The following is a 16,181-nucleotide window of genomic DNA, read 5'->3' on the forward strand; positions in this document are numbered from 1 at the left end:
AAAATTATACACCAACTGTAGTCCCAGCTACTTGGGAGGCTGAGGCAAGAGAATCGCTTAAGCCCAAGAGTTGGAGGTTGCTGTGAGCTGTGTGATGCCATGGCACTCTACCTAGGGCCATAAAGTGAAACTCTGTCTCTACAAAAAAAAAAAAGAAAAGAAAGAAATTAAAAAAAAAAATTATACACCATGATCAAGTTGGTTTTATTCCAGGGTTACAGGGTTGGTTCAACATACACAAATCTATAAATATAATACATTGCATCAATAAAATAAAAAACAAAGACCATATGATTCTCTCAACTGACGTAGAAAAAGCCTTTGATAATATCCAGCATCCTTTCATGATCAGAACTCTTTTTTTTTTTGTAGAGACAGAGTCTCACTTTATGGCCCTCGGTAGAGTGCCGTGGCCTCACACAGCTCACAGCAACCTCCAACTCCTGGGCTTAAGCGATTCTCTTACCTCAGCCTCCCGAGCAGCTGGGACTACAGGCACTCTCCACAACGCCCGGCTATTTTTTGGTTGCAGTTTGGCCAGGGCTGGGTTTGAACCCGCCACCCTCGGCATATGGGGCCGGCGCCTTACTGACTGAGCCACAGGCGCCGCCCCATGATCAGAACTCTTAAGAAAATAGGCATAGAAGTGACATTTCTTTTTTTTTGGCTGGGGCTGGGTTTGAATCCACCACCTCCGGCATATGGGGCCAGCGCCCTACTCCTTTGAGCCACAGGCACTGCCCAGAAGTGACATTTCTTAAATCAACAGAGGCCATCTACAGAAAACCCACAGCCAATATTGCTGATACATTGTTACCAGGGGGGAAAGCATATATTTGTTGCATTTTCTCAGTGATTCACTGGGAAAAGTAATTTTTTTTTGGAAAAAGAATTTTTTTAATGAAGTGCCACCTTTTTGAATGACTTTAGAGCAGGAGAAAGTCACAGTGCCATTTGCAGAGTGCCAGGAAACAATTCAATCATAGAAATGGAAATAAATTCACCAGCAGAAAATTACTTTTGCATGAATTTCAACCATCTTGACTTTATAGCCAAGAAAACGTTCACCTGAGATCAGCTTTTTCCCAGATTGTCCATCATTCATTTTTTACTATCTAGTCACTCAGATAGTAAAAAATGAAGATAGAATTTTGGAGATAGAATCTCACTATGTTGCTCAGGCTCATCTCAAACTCAAGCAATCTTTGCACCTCAGCTTCCCAAAGTTCTAGGATTACAGGTGTGAACTCACAGCAACCTCAACTCTGGCTCAAGCGATCCTCTTGCCTCACCCTCCAAGTAGCTAGGACTATAGGCCACCCGCCACAATGCCCAGCTATTTTTAGAGATGGACTTTTGCTCTTGCTCAAGACTGGTCATGAACTCCTGGGCTCAAGCAAACCTCTGGCCTGGCCCTCCCAGAGTGTTAGAATTAAAGGTGTGAGCCAAGGCGCCCAGCCTTAGAAAAATTTTTAATGCTAATCCACAAAGGATTTTAAAAATTATTAATAGAAAAACATGTAATATATTCAAGCAAAAGAAAATTTTTTTTTGAGAGAGTCTCACTTTGTCTCCCTTGGTAGAGTACTGTGGCATCATAACTTACAGCAACCTCAAACTCTTGGGCTCAAGTGACCCCCTTGCCTCAGCCTTCCAAGTAGCTGGGACTACAGACACCCACCACAACACCTAGCTATTTTTATTTTTATTTATTTATTTATTTATTTTAAGACAGAGCCTCAAGCTGTCACCCTAGGTAGAGGGCTGTGGCATCACAGCTCACAGCAACCTCCGACTCCTGGGCTCAAGCAAGTCTCCTTGCCTCCACCTCCCAAGTAGCTGGGACTACAGGAGCCCGCCACAACACCTGGTTATTTTTTTTGTTGTTGCAGCCGTCGTTGTTTGGCAGGCCCAGGCTGGATTCAAACCCACCAGCTTAGCGACTTGAGCCACAGGCGCCGAGCCACCACAGCTATTTTTAGAGACGAGGTCTCACTCTAGCTCAGGCTGATCTCAAACCTGTGAGCTCAGGCAATCCACCCACCTCTGCCCCCCAGAATGCTAAGATTACAGGCATGAGCCACCACTCCTGGCTCTTTCAAGTCAATTTTTTTATGTTTTCTACACATGGGGAAAAGACCATCATTCTATTTTAGCAGAAAACATAATTTCCAGGAGTAAGGGACTCCATAACATGATGGTTAAAACAGGCCCCTTGGAATGGGTCTACAACCAGGTCCCACTGTGCCTTGGTTTCCCTGTCTATAAAATGGAGATAATACCCACTTCATAGGGGTTTTGGTTTTTTCTCAAATATTTCAAAGGAGACGATGTATTTGTGAATGTTTAGCACAGTATCTGGTACATGCTTGATTAAGTGAGTATCTATTAACTTTATCCCAATTTGTTCCTAGAATCAGGGACTGTGATACAAATTCTTTGACATTTCTCCCATCAAGAAATGAGGGTTAGACGGCACTTGTAGCTCAGTGGTTATGGCCACATACACTGAGGCTGGTAGGTTGGAACCTAGCCTGGGCCAGCTAAAACAACAATGACAACTGCAACAAAAAAAATAGCTGGGTGTCGTGGTGGGCACCTGTGGTCCCAGCTATTTGGGAGGCTGAGGCAAGAGAATCACTTAAGCCCAAGAGTTTGAGGTTGGGGCGGCGCCTGTGCTCAGTGAGCAGGGCGCCGGCCCCATATACCGAGGGTGGCGGGTTCAAGCCCAGCCCCGGCCAAACTGCAACCAAAAAATAGCCGGGCATTGTGGCGGGTGCCTGTAGTCCCAGCTGCTCAGGAGGCTGAGGCAAGAGAATCGCGTAAGCCCAAGAGTTAAGAGGTTGCTGTGAGCCGTGTGACGCCACGGCACTCTACCCGAGGGCGGTACAGTGAGACTCTGTCTCTACAAAAAAAAAAAAAGTTTGAGGTTGCTGTGAGCTGTGACACTACAGCACTTTAGCCAGGGTGACAGCCTGATATTCTGTCTCAAAAGAAAAAAAAGAGAGAGAGATGAGGTTTATGTCCCCTCTCCCTAAATATGAGTGTCTCTGTGTCTGCTTGATCAATAGAACACAGTGGAAGCTATACTGTGCCATTTTCCAGTACCAGGACTTTTTTTGCAGTTTTTGGCCAGGCTGGGTTTGAACCCACCACCTCTTGCATATGGGGCTGGCACCCTACTCCTTTGAGCCACAGGTACCACCCTCCAGTACCAGGCCTTTATGTGATTGCCAGCTTCCTGTCTCTTAAAATACTTGCTCTTAGACCCAGTCACCATGATGGGAGAAAAGCCAAGAATCCCTGGGAAGACCTACATGGTGAGGAACTGAGACCCCTAGTTCTCTGGCCAACATCCATATCTGAGCTCCAAGCCAGGAGCCAATGCTAATTTGCCAGCCACGTGAGTGAGCTCCCTGTAAGAAGTTCCTCTAGCTCCATTCCAGCTGCCCCAGCTGATGCCAAGTGGAACAGAGACTAGCTGTCCCTGCCAAACCATGCACAAGTTGCAGATTAGTGAGCAAAATAATTGTTTCAAGCCACAAAATTTCCATATCGTTTGTATGAACAAAAGATAACCAGAACAAATGAAATCTGTTTGTTCTTCCCCCACTGTAACCTCATAAATGGCTTACAAAAGGTGGGCAAGTTCATTTAGTCCAGAAATACGTGTGGTATATAAAGTAGGTCATGGAGAAATTGGATGAGTTTGCTGTGAACTTTGTGAGCAGTGCTTAATAAACAGAACTCAGTCCAGAAATTCAGCAAACCATTCATTGTAAATGCTCGTGTCTTCCACCTGGTCCTAAACAGAGCTAATTCAGATTTGATGTCACTCTGGATACAAATATATCTTTGTAACTATCTTTAGTTCCAGATCCCACAGATACTGTATGTCCACTCAGATATCTGCTAATCCAATCGGGTTAGCTATCTGACACTCAGTTCATACTTTTTAATTAATTAATTAATTAGAATTAGAATCTCACTTCATTACCCTGGGTAGAGTACTGTGGCATCATAGCTCACAGCAATTCAAACTCTTGGGCTCAAGTGATTTTGCCTCAGCCTCCCCTGTAGCTAGGACTACACGCACCAGTGTCTGGCTGTTGCTTAACCTGGTCTCGAACTTGTGAACTCAAGCAATCCAACCATCTCCATGCCGGGTTCAGTTCACACTTTAAACCCCTCTAATCCTGTACTACACATTTGGCCAAAAGGTAGCATGCAAACAGAGAGACAGAAAAGCTTAGTGGTCCTAACGAAATCAGCTCTAGGTAATCCTTTTTCCAAATTGGCAGCTTTGAAGTGGACATTTCCTTGAGCAAAGTTATCTGATTTCTGATTGTGTTGCCCAAAGTGATTGTGTCAACTTTCACCTTGGATAACTGGCCAAGGAATAATCTTTATGGTGTGAAGATCATAATGTAAATTACAAGATATCCACTTCTTCCAGTGGAGCTTTCCTTCCATGTAACTGTCTTGCAAATCAGACGTCTGCATTATCTGGATCAACGGATAAAGAGATTGGCTCTCAGCCAACTTGGCAATTTACAGCCCTCTTTAAAACTCGCTTTAAGCTACTTAATCTTTACAAACACCCTGCGAGATGCAATTTATTCTCAAGTTGCTAAGTGAGGAAACTGAGGCTCTTGGCTTCTATTTCTCCATCCATAAAGGGGGGGGAATACGAGATTTGCCGCTACACATCGAGCGAACACATGAGCGAGCCACTGCCTGCGTGGCGAGGGCCTGCTTCCCACAGGACTTTCTCTCGCTTCCCGACTTCCTCTCCCTATTTTGACCCGCCCCTTCGTCCGGTAACGCGCGCCTATGATTGGCTGCCGTTACGTGAGGTGGCGGAAGAGGTTGATGTGATCATGGTGATGGGAGGAGGAGCTCGGCGCGCCGCGGTCGGTAACTAACGCCTGGACCAAGGGCAGCGGTCGCGGCGGTAGCGGCGCGCGCAGAGCGGCCTGGCGGGGTGTAGAGGCCCGGCCGGCGCGTGGCCGCAGCCGGGCAGCCTGAGGTAGAGCCTCGCGTGCAGGCCTTGACCCGACTGGGCAGTGAGGGTGGGGTCCCTCCCAGCCGGCCGTCTGCAGTGCCCTCGATGCGGGCGGGGACCTTGCGGAGCAGAGTGGAGGCTGGGCAGGGTAGGAGGCCACCTGGCTCGCTCGCCCACACGGGTGGGTGAGGCAGCCGCGACGATGGACGCCTTCGAAGAAGAGAGCTTCGCGCTGTCCTTGTGAGTGATGCCGCCAGGGCCCGGGTCCTGGAGGTCGAGGGCAGAAGGCGCAGGCCTCGGCCCCGGCCTTGTAAAACGGGTGCCCTCAGAGGGTCAGGGTAGGGAACTGCCAAGTCCCTGTTTCGGATCTTCATTTCGCGGCTGCGGAGGCCGCCGGGCTCAGACCTTGGAGAACAGGAATGCGAGGCGGGAGTCACCCATTTATTCGCGACTTCCATCACAATCCCTCCACCTGCAACCCTTAGCTGTCGACCAAACCTGGAGAGCTGAAGCCGCTCAGGCCTGGCCTCACATCAGAGGACCCTCCACCACTACCCACCCTCACCTCCCGCCCCCGACCCCCCCCCCCCGGCCTTAGGGACCCTTGATCAGATCACTCTCCTGGCCAGCATTTCGTCTGCGCTGGGTTCCTGCACTTGAGCAGATAGGCGTGAAGCGATAGCAAAGATGCGGTGAGCAGATCCCGCAGGAAATAAATGTGAGGAGCCTGGAGATGTCCAACACCAGCCTTTGCTCCCTGTATTTGTCCCTTTTGTAGTTCATAGTGTCATCAGGTTTTGTGAAAGTGGAGCCAATCACATTCAACGTTCATGACATTGATGTGTCACGTGTGTTTTTTTCTGCTTGGAATTGCTAGATAATCTTTTTTTTTTGGAGACAGAGTCTCACTATGTCGCCTTTGGTAGAGTGCCATTGGGTCACAGCTCACAGCAACCTCAAACTCTTAGTCTTAAGCGATTCTCTTGCCTCAGCCTCCCAGGTAACTGGGACTACAGGCAACCATCACAATGCCCGGTTATTTTTGTTGTGGTGGTGGTGGTGTTACAGTTGTCATTGTTGTTTAGCAGGCCCGGGCTGGGTTTGAACCCACCAGCCTCGGTGTATGTGGCCAGCGTTGTAACCACTTGTGCTACAGGTGCCAACCGGATAATAAGTCATTGTTAATTGTTGAAGTTAGCTGATGAGAAGTTCATTTTGCACTTTTTCTCTTGTACACGTTTGAAAATGTCTATAATAAAAGAATTTTTTTAAACAGATTATTTGAAACAGCACCTAATGCATGTTTTTCAGTTCCTCTGCCTCTGATGCAGAATTTGATGCTGTGGTTGGATATTTAGAAGACATCATCATGGGTAAGCTTTTAAGGACATTGAGTTAATTTTTAAAACAAAATATCAAGCTGCATGCAATTTTTACTACAGCACAGTGTAACATTAAGTAAGCCTTACTTCAATCTGTCTTAGAACAAACAGCCCTATATTCCTTAAAACAATAACCATAAATTCAGGTGCCTAGAATGGACTTATTCAGGTAATGGGGCATAAGAGCTCTTGGCAAAGCTTCCAGAAATAGACCTACTTTATTTCTCATATGTAGGGTAAGGGCAATTTTGGTTTTTAGATAGTTTTTACATTTTCATCCCATAAAATAGCATAAAACCATAACGATAAGGACATTTGTCCATGAGGAAAACAAGGTGTCAACCTTCAGTTGGCTTTAAATTTTCCCTGGCTTGAGTTCCTATTTGTGGATCATTCTGGCATCTATAAGTCCTGCTAAATAACAGACAACAGTAACAGGTTGCTGAAGTTTAAGATGAGTATGTAGGAAGGAAAAATTTAAATTTGAGAAAAATTTGTTCATTTCAAGTTTTATGAGAATTATGAAAAGAATACTGTTACTTAGTGTTATTGGCTATATAGCTTAATTCAGTTTAGTCCAGCAGTTCTCAACCTCTGGGTTGCAACCCCTTTGGGGGTGGAACGACCCCTTTCACAGGGGCCACCTAATATCAGATATTTACATTACGATTCATAACAGTAGCAAAATTACAGTTATGAAGTAGCAACAAAAATAATTTTATCGTTGGGGGGGGTCACACAACATGAGGAACTATATTAAAGGGTCACAGCATTAGGAAGGTTGAGAACCACTGGTTTAGTCTGAAAATCATTGACCAAGTTTTGGTACCTTATATCTTATAAAGGTTCATGCCCTTAAACTCCTGAATATAGATGTTTTGCCATTAAGCTTGTGACATGTGGATTTGAGGATTTCTAGGGAATACTGAAGAATTTGTTCAGTTCTTTTGCATTTAGACTGTGAGAGAATGAGCCTTATGTAAGCCCAGAGTATTTATCCTAAAGTCTGGATACTTTTGAAACTTTCCTTCTATTGTTATGTGTAATATCCTATTCAGTACTCTAACATTTATTGTTTACTATGAAGTAGTTTTCTATAGGAATTCTAATTGAAATTCACCTAGCAGTCCTGGACAATAGGTACTATAAATCATCTTCATTTTCCAAATGAAGAAATAAGGGGTTAGAGAATTTAACTAACTTATCCAAGGTCACACAGCCAGTGTCTGAAAGTTAGATCTGAACCCAGGCAGTCTAGCCTCTGGCAGATCCCATACTTCTAATCACTGCACCGTTTTCACAATTGCTGCTGAAATTATATTAAAATAAGAGAGAACCAGTTTGTTCCTTTCCAGGAAAGTAATATGAGGGAGTTCGCAAGTCACCATGTATGAATGTGTTTAAAATGGATGGATGGATGGTCATGGTCACACAACACCATGTACATACTTAAAGCCACTGAAGCACACACTTAAAAATAGTTAAAATGGTAAAGTTTTTGTATATTCTACTTTCATTTTTTTTTTTTTTTTTTGTAGAGACAGAGTCTCACTTTATAGCCCTCGGTAGAGTGCTGTGGCCTCACACAGCTCACAGAAACCTCCAACTCCTGGGCTGAAGCGATTCTCTTGCCTCAGCCTCCCGAGTAGCTGGACTACAGGCGCCCACCACAACGCCCAGCTATTTTTTGGTTTGCAGTTCAGCCTGGGCCAGGTTTGAACCCACCACCCTCGTTATATGGGGCCGGCGCCTTACCGACTGAGCCACAGGCGCCGCCCCCATTTTTTTTTTTTTTTTTTTTTGAGACAGTGTTTCATTATGTCGCCCTCGGTAGAGTGCTGTGGCGTCACAGCTCACAGCAACCTCCAACTCTTGGGCTTAAGCAATTCTCTTGCCTCAGCCTCCCAAGTAGCTGGGACTACAGGCGCTTGCCACAACACCTGGCTATTTTTGTTGCAGTTGTCGTTGTTTAGCAGGCCCAGGCCGGGTTGGAACCCGCCAGCCTCAGTACATGTGGCTGGCGCCCTAATCACTGAGCTACAGGTACCCAGCCTCTACTTTGATTTTTTTTTTTTTTTTTTGTAGAGACAGTCTCACTTTATGGCCCTTGGTAGAGTGCCGTGGCATCACACAGCTCACAGCAACCTCCAGCTCCTGGGCTTAAGTGATTCTCTTGCCTCAGCCTCCCGAGTAGCTGGGACTACAGGTGCCCGCCACAGCACCCGGCTATTTTTTTTTTTTTTTGTAGAGACAGAGTCTCACTTTATGGCCCTCGGTAGAGTGCCGTGGCCTCACACAGCTCACAGCAACCTCCAACTCCTGGGCTTAAGCGATTCTCTTGCCTCAGCCTCCCAAGTAGCTGGGACTACAGGCACCCGCCACAACGCCCGGCTATTTTTTGTTGCAGTTTGGCCGGGGACGGGTTTGAACCCGCCACCCTCGGTATATGGGGCCGGTGCCTTACCGACTGAGCCACAGGCGCCGCCCCCGGCTATTTTTTTTTTTTGTTGCAGTTTGGCCGGGGCTGGGTTTGAACCCGCCACCCTCGGCATATGGGGCCGGCGCCCTACTCACTGAGCCACAGGCGCCGCCCTCTACTTTGATTTTTTAAAAAGACTGGATTGGTCTATTTCATAATTAGTGTCCCATTTAATACTCCCTAAACAGAGCAGTTTTCCCTCTCCTAGAGATTAGCCACTGAGAAAACAGTACTACTAACAGATCTTACCTACTTATAGTTTGTAGTCTCCATTAAAAAGAACTTTTCCCTATTGTGGTCCAGATGACGAGTTCCAGTTGTTACAGAGAAATTTCATGGACAAGTACTACCAGGAATTTGAAGACACAGAAGAGAATAAACTCACCTATACACCTATTTTTAATGAATATGTAAGTAGATTTCTATTTTTTCTGCTAGGAGGTTAGGGTTTAAGTTTTAGAATCAAAATACACTGAAATATTCTGTCTTTTAAATTATGCCAGGAATTCTGATTAGAATCTGGTTTAGTTCCTTTTGCTCCCCACAGCCCTTGGGGGTGTTTTCCAAAAGGCTTTCAGACAAATGTTAGATGAGCTTATCAACTTCTTATTTAAAAGAAGTTTGCCCCACGATCATACTAATGTACACAGCTATGGTTTAATAAAAATAAATTAAAAAAGAAGAAGTTTGAAATGGGCATCTGTGGCACAAGCCTATAGTCCCAACTACTCAGGATGCTGAAGGCCAGAGAATTACTTAAACCCAGGAGTTCAAGACCAGCCTGAGCCACATAGTGAGACACTCTCCCCTCCCCATCTCTAAAAAAATGATACAATAAAAGTTTGGCTCTACTATAATCCTGCTTTCAGTTGCAATACGTGAATTCATCATATTGCAACTGAAAGCAGGATTGTAGTAATGCATTTGTATCCTTTTGAGAAATCTTTTTACTTTTACACACTCTTTCTTTCTATATAATCCAGTCAGGTACATGTTGACTATTAAGTAAAAGTGAAAATTGTGACCAAGATCACTAGTTAGTGGAAAAACCAACACTGGAACCCAGGAACTTTGGTTCATCACCGTTGAGTCTCTACACTATACCCTGAGGTTCTTGCAGCCCCTGGGATTATCTCATCATCTAATAATAGGTTTGAGCCTCCTGGACTTTATTTCCTGAACACAGAAGCACAGCATAAATGATGAAACCTGCCCAGAAGGAAGGTGGCTGCCTCTGAGTGTATGCTTTTTTTTTTCTTTTTATTGTTAAATCATAGCTATGTACATTAGTGCAATCAGGGGGTACAATGTGCTGGTTTCATATACAATCTGAAATATTCTCATCACTGTTCAACGTAGCCTTCATGGCATTTTCTTAGTTATTGTATGTAGACATTTGTATTCTGCATTTAGTATGTTTCGCCTGTACCCATTCTAAGATGCACCGTAGTGTGGCCCCACCCATTACCCTCCCACCCTAACCTCCCCGCTCCCTTCCCCTTCCTCATAGTCTTGTGCTATAGTTGGGTTATAGCCTTCATGTGAAAGCTATAATTTAGCTTCATAGTAGGGCTGAGTACATTGAGTACATTGGATACTTTTTCTTCCATTCCTGAGATACTTTGCTAAGAAGTATATGTTCCAGCTCCAAGTGTATGCTTTTTTATATGTTGTTTGCAGAGGTGCCATTTGCCCAGGAAGCAACCCCACGCCTCACCCCTTATCACTCTGCACTGGGAAGTGGACATGGGAACTTATCCAGGACAGGAGCTGTGCTTTGGTCCTCTTTGGTAGCTACTACTCAGCATAGAGTCTGGCACATAAACTAGGACCTCAGGGAGTGTTTATGCAAGGCTTGAGGACAGGTTCTCTTAAGTCTTATTTTCCCAAGTGTGGTCTCACCAAGATTCTTCCCCCTGTTACAGATTTCTCTGGTAGAAAAGTACATTGAAGAACAGCTGCTAGAGCGGATCCCTGGATTTAACATGGCAGCTTTCACAACGACGTTACAGTGAGTAGAGCTAGACTATATGTATATATATATATATATATATATATATATATATATATATTTTTTTTTTTTTTTTTTTTTTAACATTGTCTTAGCCAGGCAAGGTAGCTCACACCTGTAATCCTAGCACTCTGGGAGATCAAGGCAGGTGGTGGCTTGCCTTAGCTTAGGAGTTTGAGACCACCCATCTCTATTAAAAATAGAAGAAAACGGGTGGCACCTGTGGCTCCAGTGGGTAGGGCGCTGGCCCCATATACTGAGGGTGGCGGGTTCAAACCCAGCCCCTGCCAAACTGCAACAACAAAAAAATAGCCGGGCGTTGTAGCGGGCACCTGTAGTCTCAGCTACTCAGGAGGCTGAGGCAAGAGAATCACCTAAGCCCGGGAGTTGGAGGTTGCTGTGAGCTGTGTGATGTCACGGCACTCTACCAAAGGCAATAGAGTGAAACTCTGTCTCTACAAAAAAAAAAAACCAAAACCGAGGTGGTACCCGTAGCTCAGCAGGTAGGGCGCTGGCCACATACACCTAGGCTGGTGGGTTAGAATCCAGGCCAGGCCAGCTAAAAAACAACTGCAACAAAAAAAATAGGCAAGCGCTTAGAGTTCCAGTTACTTGGGAGGCTGAGACAAGAGAATCGCTTAAGCCCAAGAGTTGGAGGTTGCTGTGATGCCACAGCACTCTACCAAGGGTAACATAATGAGACTCTGTCTCAAAAAAAAACTAGCTGGTGCTGTGAGATGTGAGGCTGAGGCAAGAGTATTGCTTGAGCCCAGGAGTTTGGGGTTACTGTAAGCTATGGTGACACCACTGCACTCTACCCTGGTATGAGTGAGACTCTGTCTCAGAAAAAAAAAGTTTCTCACCATCTTCCCTAGTGTGAACAAAAGGCCTTCCTTTTTTATTTTTTTTTATTGCAAATGCTTGGTGATTAGGTCCTGGGTGGGACCTCCCAAAACATTTGAATGAAAACTTAAATAGACTATTTCATCATTCATTTGTGAAACAGCCATTCTTTCCTTTTGCAGGCACCATAAAGATGAAGTGGCTGGTGACATATTTGACATGCTGCTCACATTTACAGATTTTCTGGCTTTTAAAGAAATGTTCCTGGACTATAGAGCAGTAAGTTACTACTACCTGTTTATTTATCTATATTAAACTACTTAGAAAGTTCCAAGTAGAACTATTGAATAAAAACCACTTTCCCTGCTTCCCACTTCACTCTCCCTTAAAATTGTCCAATATCAGTTTAAAGAGGGAGCTGTTGTTCAACCTGGGCCAGGACCATTTTCCATTTTGGCAAAACAGGCCCTAGGTTCAATCTTAGGCTTTCTAAATAATCAGGACAAAAATTAAAAAGCAGGTCTCATTCTGCCTTTCCTTTCCTATAATGCAGGCCCTTTATAAGAAAAATAAATGGTGCTAGGCATGGTGGTGTATACGTGTAGTCCCAGCTACTCTCAGGAGGCTGAGCCAAGAGGGTCACATCAGCCCTGTTTGAGGCTGTACTGTGCTATGATCACACCTGTAAATAGCCACTGCATTCCAGCCTGGGCAACATAGCAAGACCCAATCTCAAAAAAAAAAATAGTTTTCCAATGAAGAGAGGTACTTTTTTTTTTTTTTTTTTTTTAAAGAGGTAAGAGTATCACTTTGTCACCCTTGGTAGAGTGCTATAGCGTCACAGCTCACAGCAACCTCCAGCTCTGGGGCTTAGGCGATTCTCTTGCCCGAGTAGCTGGGACTACAGGCGCCTGCCATAAACGCCCAGCTATTTTTTTGTTGCAGTTTGTCTGGGGTCGGGTTTGAACCCGCCACCCTCAGTATGGGCGCCCTACTCACTGAGCCATAGGCACTGACCAAGAGGTACTTTTTTTGTAAAGACAGAGTCTCATTTTACTGCCCTCGGTAGAGTGCCATGACGTCACAGCACTCACAGCAACCTCCAGCTCTTGGGCTTACGTGATTCTCCTGCCTCAGCCTCCAGAGTAGCTGGACTACTGGCGCCTGCCACAACGCCCGGCTATTTTTTTGTTGCATTTGGCCGGGGCTGGGTTTGAACCCGCCACCCTCGGTATATGGGGCCAGCGCCCTACTCACTGAGCCACAGGCGCTGCCCAAGAGGTACATTTTTAAGATTGCATTTTAAGAATGACCAGGGCCAGTGTTAAGCTAGTAGATTAACACTAACACTAATCTCCTTTCCCTCTTCTGGGCCCCTTCCCCAACATACGTGTTGGTGTCAACAGTGTGGAATAACCCCCCATCACGAGCCCTATTTGTCCCAGCAGGCTTTGCATGAATTTTTTTGTGCACTCACAGTTCTTTTTCACATGGGTCAGTTTCAGAATCAATGCAAAATAGCTCCTTTCCCTTTTGTGTACTCTTCCCTGGTAGTCCACACTCCTACCCTGAGCTCTTCCTTCCCCATGCCAGAGGCAGACCTCTTTCCATTCCTTACCTTTTAAGGTTGTTTGTTTTCTTATGTAGGAAAAAGAAGGCCGGGGCCTGGACTTAAGCAGTGGTTTAGTGGTGACTTCATTGTGCAAATCATCTTCTGTGCCAACTTCCCAGAACAATCTGCGGCATTAGGTCCTACATCCCCCCAATGAATGGGATCATTCTGGATGTCACCAGCCCAAGAAGCCAATAGGCTCAACTAATGCTAACAGAATACATCTGGGACAGACTGACTCTGTCTTGCGTTCATGTTAAGTATTGATGGGTCAAAAACAAAATGACCTAACTCTCCAGCACCTAGTTCTCTTGTAACAACTTCCCCTTTCTCTTATTCATTAAACTTAGTACTTCGTCTCTTCTTCCCTCCCCCTCTCCCCCAGTAAGATCCTTACTCAGGTGCTTCTGAGTCAGTCTCCACTTGGGGGCCCCTTCCCCAACATAAGTGTTGGTGTCAACAGTGTGGAATAAGCCCCCATCACGAGCCCTATTTGTCCCAGCAGGCTTTGCATGAATTTTTTTGTGCACTCACAGTTCTTTTTCACATGGGTCAGTTTCAGAATCAGTGGAGTTTTTGGGTATTTATTTAGGGTGTTACTCAAGCTAGTTGCCCATTTTGAGATTTCTGAATCTCCTTTGATCACAACTTATCCTGCTATTAGAATTAACTAAAAGAGGTGTCCTTTACTAAAAGCTACCTGTGAAAATCAACTCCCTAGTCTTAATATTTGCATCCTCGCATCACTATGTCTTCTGCTGATCCTAATGTAGTCCCACTGTTTTTAGAAGTCTCTTCAGCATTATTTTTGAAAAAATATTTTTATAGATAAACTCAGGCTAACCTAGTGGACATGATCTTGGAACTTCCATGATTACCCACTTAAAGATCAAAGTATTATATGCTGTGTGCTTAGTTGCTTGCGCTATGTAGGCGAAAGTGCTTTCTATGTTGGCATTCTTTCTTATTTTACTGGGCACAGATGAATATATGTGCTAGAAATCTACTAAAAGGTATCTTGTTTTTTAGCATGTTAAATGTGTTCGTGCATGTTTGTTAAAAATCCTTCTGTATAAACCAGTTTGTTAGGTTTCCTGTTGACTGGGTAGAGACTCAAATTTCTTTCTGTCCAAATCTCTCCTACCAAGCTGGTGTTCTACTGGTCCAGTTCAGCATGGGTAGGGGGTGGTAAACAACTTTGCTGGTCCTCTGTCTGCTCTGGTTTAACACAATGCTTGCTAGAATATTACTTATCAGAAAGCATGTGTCACATCTCTAGAAATAGGAAAAAGCATAGTAATTCAATTCCAGTGAGTACCTTGATTTTTTTTTTTTATAAGTAAAAATAAGTCTGTATTCTGGTTTTAAAGGATGCGCTGTGTAAGCTATGTGTTTTTCTGCACTGATGTGTTGCTTATTAAATACTTTTGTACCATGAGTAAAATTGAAGTGTTTCATACAAACCATCATTCTAAATGAGTCAATTTCTTTCTTTTTTTTTTTTTTGTAGAGACATTCTCACTTTATGGCCCTTGGTAGAGTGCCATGGCATCACACAGCTCACAGCCTGCAACTCCTGGGCTTAAGCAATTCTCTTGCCTCAGCCTCCCGAGTAGCTGGGACTATAGGTGCCCGCCACAATGCCCAGCTATTTTTTGGTTGCAATTCAGCCGGGGCCAGGTTTGAACCCGCCACCCTCGGTATATGGGGCCGGCGCCTTACCAACTGAGCCACAGGCACCGCCCGAGTCGATTTCTTTCATCCAGCCACCAATATCAGATTATTATTGCTTTGGTCTTTTTTTTTTTTTTTTGTAGAGACAGAGTCTCACTGTACCACCCTCGGTAGAGTGCCGTGGCGTCACATGGCTCACAGCAACCTCTAACTCTTGGGCTTACGCGATTCTCTTGCCTCAGCCTCCCGAGCAGCTGGGACTACAGGCACGCGCCACAACGCCCGGCTATTTTTCTGTTGCATTTTGGCCGGGGCTGGGTCCGAACCCGCCACCCTCGGCATATGGGGCCGAAGCCCTACTCACTGAGCCACAGGCACTGCCCCCCCTCCTTTTTTTTAAAGGTTAGTCACGTGAAACAATGTGAGTGGAGAAGGAACAAAGAAATCTGTAACTGGCTATTATAAACAACACTGCACTCAGACCAGCCTGCTTTGGTCCTTAAATCACTCAGAGCCAGCAGTTTTTAAAATGCTACTTTTCTGGCTCAGCACCCATAGTACAGTGGTTATGGCACCAGCCACATACAACAAGGGTGGCGGGTTCAAACTTGGCCTGGGCCAGTTAAACAACTGCAGCGAAAAAATAGCCGGGCACTGGGGCAGTGCCTGTGGCTCAGTCAGTAAGGTGTGGGCCCCATGTACCGAGGGTGGCAGGTTCAAACCCGGCCCCGGCCAAACTGCAACCAAAAAATAGCCAGGCGTTGTGGCAGGCGCCTGTAGTCCCAGCTGCTCAGGAGGCTGAGGCAAGAGAATCGCTTAAGCCCAGGAGTTGGAGGTTGCTGTGAGCTGTGTGAGGCCACGGCACTCTACAGAGGGCCATAAAGTGAGACTCTGTCTCTGCAAAAAAAAAAAAAAAAAAAATAGCCCAGCACTGTGGTGGGTGCCTGTAGTCCCAGCTACTCAGGAGACTGAGGCAAGAGAATTGCTTAAGCCCAAGAGTTTGAGGTTGCTGTGAGCTGTGATGTCACAGTCTCTACAGAGGGCAACATAAGTGAGACTCTGTCTCAAATAAATAAATAAATAAAATGCTACTTTTCCTTCCTGTTCTTATAAATGGGACTGTCCACCACAGGCCAGCCATGCAGGAGGCACTTGGTAAAACCTGTTGAGCAGCC

The 16,181-nt window shown here is 45.2% G+C and overlaps 1 protein-coding gene across 2 annotated transcripts; it reads left to right on the forward strand.

The window, feature by feature from the left end:
* Positions 1-4,516: 4,516 nt before the first annotated feature.
* On the forward strand, positions 4,517-14,796 carry ARL2BP (ADP ribosylation factor like GTPase 2 binding protein). Of its 2 annotated transcripts, none has more exons than XM_053602433.1 (6): positions 4,517-5,245; positions 6,317-6,378; positions 9,170-9,276; positions 10,792-10,877; positions 11,903-11,999; positions 13,368-14,796. In XM_053602433.1, exons 1-6 carry the CDS (start codon positions 5,208-5,210, stop codon positions 13,467-13,469), a joined length of 492 nt encoding a protein of 163 aa, XP_053458408.1. In that variant the 5' UTR covers positions 4,517-5,207; the 3' UTR covers positions 13,470-14,796. The 2 variants fall into 2 exon arrangements, with proteins under 2 accessions (XP_053458408.1, XP_053458416.1); XM_053602441.1 differs by having other exon boundaries at positions 4,551-5,029.
* The last annotated feature ends 1,385 nt before the right edge of the window (positions 14,797-16,181 follow it).

Source organism: Nycticebus coucang, chromosome 2 (assembly GCF_027406575.1).
Source record: "Nycticebus coucang isolate mNycCou1 chromosome 2, mNycCou1.pri, whole genome shotgun sequence".
Lineage (NCBI taxonomy): Eukaryota > Metazoa > Chordata > Mammalia > Primates > Lorisidae > Nycticebus > Nycticebus coucang.